At 69.3% G+C, this 8,027-nt stretch overlaps 1 protein-coding gene across 1 annotated transcript in view; it reads left to right on the top strand.

The window, feature by feature from the left end:
* FURIN (furin, paired basic amino acid cleaving enzyme) overlaps nt 1–7,783 on the top strand; it is a 14,057-nt gene extending 6,274 nt beyond the window's left edge. The window contains exons 2-14 of the mRNA XM_085301593.1: nt 42–137; nt 775–903; nt 1,197–1,273; nt 1,382–1,470; nt 1,633–1,805; nt 2,811–3,023; nt 3,329–3,429; nt 3,557–3,660; nt 3,889–4,006; nt 4,956–5,135; nt 5,225–5,349; nt 5,676–5,792; nt 5,880–7,783. Of these exons, the coding sequence (XP_085157719.1) occupies nt 42–137; nt 775–903; nt 1,197–1,273; nt 1,382–1,470; nt 1,633–1,805; nt 2,811–3,023; nt 3,329–3,429; nt 3,557–3,660; nt 3,889–4,006; nt 4,956–5,135; nt 5,225–5,349; nt 5,676–5,792; nt 5,880–6,448 (2,091 nt within the window). The 3' untranslated portion in view covers nt 6,449–7,783. The remainder of the gene's footprint in view (nt 1–41; nt 138–774; nt 904–1,196; nt 1,274–1,381; nt 1,471–1,632; nt 1,806–2,810; nt 3,024–3,328; nt 3,430–3,556; nt 3,661–3,888; nt 4,007–4,955; nt 5,136–5,224; nt 5,350–5,675; nt 5,793–5,879) is intronic.
* The last annotated feature ends 244 nt before the right edge of the window (nt 7,784–8,027 follow it).

Raw genomic sequence — 8,027 nt, 5'->3', positions numbered from 1 at the left:
GCGTGGCGCGGTGCGGCAGCTCCCTCCCGTCCCTCCCCCAGGTGCACTGGCTGGAGCAGCAGGTGGCAAAGCGCAGGACCAAGCGAGACGTCTTCATGGAGCCCACCGACCCCAAGTTCCCGCAGCAGTGGTACCTGGTGAGCGCCGGCGGCGTGCCGGGGCTGCGCGGCGCCTGGGCGAGGGGCAGCTCCGCGGCACGCTGGTGCCAGCGGTGCGGGTGCAGGGCGCTGTCAGGCTGCCTGCTGACCCCGGCCGAGGGTGAGGCGCCTCCTCGGGAAGGAGGGATTGAGGCAGGGCCCTGTGCTGGGCGCACCTCRGCGAGGGGCTGCGTGAGCAGAGCTGCGCGTTCCCTGAAAGCGACGTCGGCAGAGCCGGGGAGAGCCTGGGGCTGCGCTGGTGGGGCAGCCGGCCCCTTGCTTATCTCCGGATTTGGGACCGTACGTGTGCTGCTGTCTGCAGGGTCGAGCTCGGGTGGCCGTCGCAGGTCTGGTCTCTGCGAAGGCAGCTTTGCTCATTGGGCCCAAGCAGAGCTGAGGGCTGCTGTGTCCTTTCCGTGCAGCCTCTTTGGCCCTGTGCAGCACTCTGGGCCCTTGACGAAGGATTGAGCATGTTGTCTGCCCCAATCCCGTGGGGTTTCCTCATCCCCGTGCTGCAAAAGAGTGGAGCCGAAGCTGCCGCTTGCATTCCCCTGCCCCAGGCCGGGAGGGTCCAGGTGCACCCCTTGCTGTGCTAGCAGCTGGGCACAGTTCACATCGCCAGGACTTCTTTTGGCAGTACAACACAAACCAGCGGGACCTGAACGTGCGTCAGGCCTGGGAGCAGGGCTACACCGGCAAGGGCATCGTGGTCTCCATCCTGGATGATGGCATTGAGAAGAACCACCCGGACCTGGAGGGCAACTATGTAAGTGCAGGATGCTCCYCCCGGGCACACGGGCTCCTGAGGCTGGACTGCACGCGCGAGGGAGATGTCAGGGCAGGGGTGTCAGCCTGATTCAGCCCTGGGACTGYGCGGGCTCGGCARGGCAGGGCAGGGCAGGGCGTGTGCCTGCACCGAGGGGCACGGGGAAGAGCAGCAGGGAGGAGGGAGCGCTGCGCCCTGCATCGCTCAGCCCGGCATCACGGACGTGGGCTTCGGGCATGGCCCCGCGCGGTGGCCCGGGTCACCAGCCTGTAACTGCCGTGTCTGTCCTCCAGGATCCAGGGGCTAGCTTTGACGTCAACGACCAGGACCCAGACCCGCAGCCCCGCTACACGCAGATGAACGACAACAGGTGAGGAAGGAGGCGACGGCGAGGGTGGCGGAGCCCCGCYGCGGGAGGGGGTGCGGGCGCCCCGCTGCGCGCCCCYCCTGAGCGCGCCGCGTGCCGTTCCCCCGGCAGGCACGGCACGCGCTGCGCCGGGGAGGTCGCTGCCGTGGCGAACAACGGGATCTGCGGCGTCGGCGTGGCTTACAACGCCAGGATCGGAGGTGGGCGTCCCCTGCCCCGGCGGCGCGGCTGTGACGGGGGTCTCAGTGCTGCCGTGGCAGCTGGTAGCGTGGGGCGCTGGCAGCCGGCTCCGGGCTGCGGCAGTGCCGAGCGTGGCCGGCCGGCGCGGCGCCGGCGCAGTGACGTCTGCTCTCTGGCCCTAGGCGTGCGCATGCTGGATGGGGAGGTGACTGATGCTGTGGAGGCCCATTCCCTCGGCCTCAATCCCAACCACATCCACATCTACAGTGCCAGCTGGGGCCCCGAGGACGACGGGAAGACGGTGGACGGCCCGGCCCGGCTGGCGGAGGAGGCCTTCTTCCGAGGGGTCAGCCAGGTGAGCCGGAGAGCGTGCGGGGGCGGCTGCTGGCCTCTCCTCCAGGCCCACCCTGCTTGTCTTGGGCAGCTGCGTTGTCCTGGCTCTCCCTGGTGAGCTGCCTTTCACCTATCTCTGCAATCTGGTACTGTTGGTTTTTCCGGTTCTTCCTGTGTGATGGCCCTGAGTCATGGCTCTTCCAGTGCTTATCTCTCCTTTGTGAGTAGCCCTGTGCCCTGCCGTGCTTGTCGAGCAGCCCACGTCCTCACTGCTCAGAAAGCTCCCCCAGAGCCTGGCGCTGGGCCTGTCTGCCCTGCTCTGTGAACGCTGCGCTGGTTCCTGTCCCGATGCRTGCCAGCAGCTCACCCGTGCTCCTGCTGCCTGTCCTCCCTCCCCGCTCTCCTCGCCTGCTGTCAGTCTGCTTTTGCCTTGGCTGAGCCATGATGCAGCCTACATGGTTCGTCTGTGCTGCGTGTTTCTGCTTGGGGTTCCCTGCACGGAGAGACRTGCGCTGTGCAAGGCAAGGCTGCCAAACCCGCCCGGCTGGGCCGCRCCGCCCGGTCGCACGTGCTGCGAGCGGCGTTCAGCAGCTGGTGGGTACCACTCTGCGGGGCTCCGGCGCGGCTGCCAGGCAGCTGCGAATCCCACACAAACCCCTCAAATCAGCCTGGATCATTTCCAGGCAGGGAAAGGCATCAGTTCTTGGGAACCCCCCTGCTGCAGCGCCTGCTGCCTCGCAGCTCCTTGCCTTGGGGGGCAGCRCCCACAGCCTCTGCGGAGCTGCCCCGCGTCTCCTCTGCTCCCAACCCGTGTCACACAGCATGACAGCACTGCGGAGGCGGTGCTGGGAGACCACACCGGGGGCAACCCAGCAGCACCGGGGCTCCTGGGGTGCCGGCTGCACGTGCTCAYGGTCTTGTCTCTGCTGCTGGGACTAAAGGCACTCTGGGGCCAGGACTGCCTGTAAGCTCCCCGGCAGCAGGAGCAGTGCCCCGGCACTAGCCCTCGCCCTGCCTCCATGTCTAGGGCCGTGGGGGACTCGGCTCCATCTTCGTCTGGGCGTCCGGGAACGGGGGCCGCGAGCACGACAGCTGCAACTGCGACGGCTACACCAACAGCATCTACACACTGTCCATCAGCAGCACCACGCAGTACGGCAACGTGCCCTGGTACAGCGAGGCCTGCTCCTCCACCCTCGCCACCACCTACAGCAGCGGCAACCAGAACGAGAAGCAGATCGTGAGTCTGGGCCGCTGGTGCCGACGGGCTGGGAGCTCGCGGAGGGGCGGCGAGCTGCAGCCGGGGTTGGGGCCGAGCGYGCCGGGGTGCGGTGGCAGCGCCGCTGGTGTGCGGAGCCGGCCCCGCTCCGCATGTGGGTCTCTGCCATGCAGCGGCCCTGCGGGTTGCTCTCGTGAGATCAGGCCAGGTCGGCCGTTCCGCCCCGCGTCCCTCAGCGGGGATGCGCGTGCCTTGGAGACGAGCTCCCGGTCGACGGCCTGGACCAGCTRGTGCTGCATCTCTCACCCTTGGGCTCTTTCTTGCAGGTGACAACTGACCTGAGACAGAAGTGCACCGAATCGCACACGGGGACATCGGCCTCAGCCCCCCTTGCTGCCGGCATCATTGCCCTCGCCCTGGAGGCAAAGTAAGGCCAGGCGCAGAGCGGGGTGGGGGGAGGCTGAAGCCCTGCGTGAGCCAATGGACCTCAGGGTGGGACTCAGCCGGGGCCGGGAGGAGCTGTGTCGGTGTCTGAGCCTCTCCTCTCCCTGCAGCAAGAACCTGACGTGGCGGGACATGCAGCACCTGGTGGTGCAGACATCGAAGCCGGCGCACCTCAACGCAAACGACTGGGTCACCAACGGCGTCGGCCGCAAAGGTGCCCAGGGTGCTGGGTTCTGGTGGGCTGGACCGGGCTTAGGGCTCGTGTCCTGGAGCGCCGTGAGCCCGGGGCGCTGGGGGCAGAGCACTGCAGTGGCCCTGGGAAGGGCGGAGGAGGCAGAGCGGTGCGTTGCACTGTGAGCAGAGCAGCGCGYGGGCGCCGGCCGGGACGGTGCGTGGGCTCCTTCAGGGATGTCCTCGCTTCCCTGACCGCCTCTGTCCACAGTCAGCCACTCCTACGGCTACGGCCTGCTGGATGCTGGGGCCATGGTGAGCCTGGCCAAGAACTGGACCACGGTGGGACCTCAAAGGAAATGCGTCATCGACATCCTCACGGAGCCGAAGTAAGGGCTGGTGAGCGCAGGTGGGCATTGCCCAGCGCCTGCCACGTGCCCAGCTCCACCCAGGAGCCAGGCTGGGGAGGGTCTTGGYCCCAGGACAAGGAGGATCTCGTGAGCTGAGCTGTGTCCTCAACTCTTCATCCAGTGGGGCACCATCTCAGGAGAGCCTGGGAAGGGCTGGCAAAGCTGCCTTCAGCTTGGTTTCTGGGAGGTGCCAGAGCTTCCTGCTCCTGCTCCAGCTGGGCAGGGCTAGTGGGGAGACATCCAGACTGGGATGCTGTGGTTTTGGGAGCAGCAAGCACGAGGCGTCAGACAGAGGGGCTTTTCAGGGGTCAGACAGAAGCTCCTTTTACTCCCACTTGGCYGCGGCCGCCGCGCAGCATGTGCCGCGTCTCGTGTGGCCGCGGCCAGGGCGCTCCCGTCCCTGGGCGCAGCGGCTGCCAGCTCTGCTTGGTGCCCTGCCTGCTCCCTCGGGACCGCAGCCTCGGTGCGCGGGGGCCGGTGCGGGCCCCGCTGGCGCAGGACCGACATTCCTCGTGCTCGGCGTCGCCGGGCTCCGCGGGCGGGAGCCGGCCCCGCGCGGCGGCCGCGGGATGGGGCCACGCCGGCGCCCTGTCCCATGGCTGGCGGGGCCCCGTGGGGCGGTGCTGGCCCCGTGTCCGGCGAAGAAAGGGCCCATTCACGGCGGGCACAGAGCAGGGATTCAGGAGCGGCAGCTGGGCAGGGCGAAGCCCCCCCAGCCCTTCCGGGAACGGGGGTGAGTCGCGGGTGCCACCGCGGCTGTGCTCTGCTCGGGGCCACGTGGGGAGGAGGCTCAGCCCGGCCRCTGTGGGGCTGAGCCCCGCCAGCGCCGCCCGCCGGGCCGGGCCGGGCCGAGGGCTCTGCGGCACCCGCTCGCCCTCCCCCATGGGGCAGCTCCGGGGCTCCCGTCACCCTCGGCTTTCCTGGGCAGGGACATCGGGAAGCGCTTGGAGGTTCGGCGGAAGGTGGACGCCTGCTTGGGGAAGGCGAACTATGTTAGCCGGCTGGAGCACGTGCAGGCCAGGCTGACGCTGTCCTACAACCGACGGGGGGACTTGGCCATCCACCTCGTCAGCCCCATGGGCACCCGCTCCACCCTCCTGGCCTCCCGGTAGGTGCTGGTGGCAGGGCACCGCCGGGGGCCCCGGCCGGGCAGGCGCGAGCAGGTCCAGGATACATCTTGCCCCGCTCTCGCCCCAGGCCCCACGACTACTCGGCGGACGGCTTCAACGACTGGGCCTTCATGACGACGCACTCCTGGGACGAGGACCCCGCCGGGGACTGGGTGCTGGAGATCGAGAACACTAGTGATGCCAACAACTACGGTAGGGCTGGGCCGGGGTCCCTGCTACTGCCGCCTGCTTTCCGGGCTGGGAATGCGCGTGGAGCAGTGTGAGCTGCTGCCATCTCCCACGGGCGCAGTGGGTGCTGGCGGCGCCTCGGGCCGGGGCCGGGAGGGGACGCGGGGTCCCAGCAGGCTGGCACCATGCCGTGCCGGTGCCCATGACCCGGTGGTGCCGTGGGCCTGTCCTGGGCCAGGCTGGGCTCTGCTGGGCGCTGGGCAACAGCCTGGCCACTCCCGGGGCCTGGAGCGGGAGCGGACGGCCCGGGGGGCGCAGCGGCGGCTCCTCACCCCGCCGTGTCCTTGCAGGCACGCTGACCAAGTTCACGCTGGTGCTCTACGGCACGGCGACTGAGTCCCCAGGTCTCTCCAACCAGCTGGAGAGCAGTGGTTGCAAGACGCTGACATCCAGCCAGACCTGCGTGGGTGAGTGTGGGGCGAGGGGGAGCACTGGCGCCCGGCCGTGGAGGGGCCCAGCTGCCCGGTGCCCCCTGACCGCTGCCTCTCCCTCAGTCTGCGAGGAGGGGTACTACCTGCACCAGAAGAGCTGCTTGAAGCACTGCCCGCCGGGCTTCGCGCCCGGCGTCCAGAGCACACACTACACCCTGGAGAACAGTGTGGAGCCCATCTCGCCCCACCTGTGCCTGCCCTGCCACCCCTCCTGCGCCACCTGCTCGGGGCCCACGGCCAACGAGTGCCTCACCTGCCCTGCACACTCGCACTTCAGCAGCCTCGACCTGTCCTGCTCCCACCAGACACAGAGCAGCCGTGCGTCGCCTGCCCTGGCCGACGGCGAGGCGCTGACCGAGGCCCCCCCGCCCGCCAACCTTCCCGTCCTCATTGCCAGCCTCAGCTGCCTCCTCATCATCGTCATCTTTGTCACCGTCTTCCTGGCGCTGCAGCTGCGCTCGGGCTTCAGCCTGCGGGGCGTGAAGGTCTACGCCCTGGACAGCGGCATCATCTCCTACAAGGGGCTGCCCTCGGATGTGTGGCAAGAGGAAGGCCCCTCCGACTCGGACGGTGAGGAGTACGAGGCTCACAGCGAGAGGACTGCCTTCATCAGAGACCAAAGTGCCCTTTGATGAGCCCTCTGGCCCCTCCATCCTGCCCGGCACCGGGGCCGGCCAGGCAGAGGGGCCCGGACTCTGCTCCCGTCCGCTCCCCAGGGCTCCAGCTGCTCCAGAGGCCCCGCTGCCGCCGTCCCGTGCTCGGCACCATCCCGCGGCATGGGGCTGCTTCGGGGGCCCCGCTGCYGCCMTCCCGTGTCTGGCACCGTCCTGGGGCCCAGGCTGCTCCTGGGGGCCCCGCTGCCACCGTCCCACACTCGGCACCGTCCGGGGGCCCCACTGCCGCTGTCCCGCACTTGGCACTGTACTGGGGCTCGGGCTGCTCTGGGGGCCCCACTACCGCTGTCCCGTGTCTGGCACCACCCCCTAGCCTGGGCTGCTCCGGGAGCCCTGCTGCTGCTGTCCCATGTCCGGCACCATCCCACAGCCTACGCTGATCCAGGGGCCCTGCTGCTGCCATCTCGTGCTTGGCACCGTCCTGGCTTTGCACCGCTGATCCAGGCCCTGTGTCTGTCCTGCACTAGGCGCTGGTGAGGTTGGGGGCCGCAGCGGCCCTCACCGTTGCTGGCCTGCGCTGGCAGCCGGAGCCCTGCCCGGGTGTCTGCTGGCTGGGGCTGCAGCATGGGGCAGGGGGCTCTGCCCTGCRCCAGCTGGGCCACGGGGTCCCTCTGTCCCCGCAGCCCCTGGCACCCGCCTGGCCCCAGCTGCCTCCGTCTGCCCGTGCCCTTCAACAGCAATAATGKCCAGGCCTGGGCTGTCACTGCCTGCTTCCCGCTGCCTCCCCCTCCCTGCTGCCACGGCAGGGACCCGGTGCCTCGCTGCCCTGCAGGGCAGTGGGGACGGTGCCCCGGCCCGTGCCCAATCTGTGCCATGCCGTGCCGCACCCAGCTCAGCCCTCCGCGCAGGGTGTGCTGCCGGTGCCTGGGCACCGCTCGGTGCCGGGGGCAGCTCTGCCCCGTGCTCCTGCCCGTGCGGGGACGTGGCCCTTCCTGTGGCAGTGCCCCGGCACGCTTCCCCTGCCCCCCGACGTGCCTTGCCCCCCTCAGTGACAATCTGTCTGCCCCTAGTCGGAGCCCCTGGGGCCGGGCCGGGGCCGTGCACCCCCTCCGCAGCCCCCGCGCACGGGGGCTGCGCTGCCCCACAGTGATGGCGCCCACCGCCAGCCCCGGCACAGTGTCACCCGCCGGGGGCCACAGGACTATTTTTCTATAATAACTTTTTGGTGCACAGTAATTTTTTCTTGTAATTTAATCAGCCAGGAGCTGCCTCCTGAGCCTGTTTTTAATTTAATGGATGTGGATATAACGCTAGAGAGACTGAGTTATTAAATGTTCAGAACTATGCAAACCAGCTCCCCGCGGCCTGTGCTCTGTGTCCGTGGCCCTGCGCGGCGCCAGGGCCGGGCGTCCCGCGGCCCCGGCCGGGCAGGGAACCGCCCCGGAGCCGGTGCCGTCGGGCACGGACCGGCCCCGCTCGCCCGAGCCGCAGGAAGCAGCTGCTGCTGAGGAACCCGCAGGAACAGGGAAGCGATTCGGGAAGCGGCGGCGGGGCGGAGCGCGGGAGCTCGGCCGCCGCCCCCCTCGGGGGAGCCGCG

This window comes from Rhea americana, unplaced genomic scaffold, assembly GCF_003343005.1.
Source record: "Rhea americana isolate MKP2758 unplaced genomic scaffold, rheAme1 scaffold_178, whole genome shotgun sequence".
Lineage (NCBI taxonomy): Eukaryota > Metazoa > Chordata > Aves > Rheiformes > Rheidae > Rhea > Rhea americana.
Note: the sequence above shows the minus strand (reverse complement) of the source record. Positions and strands in the feature narration are given on the sequence as shown.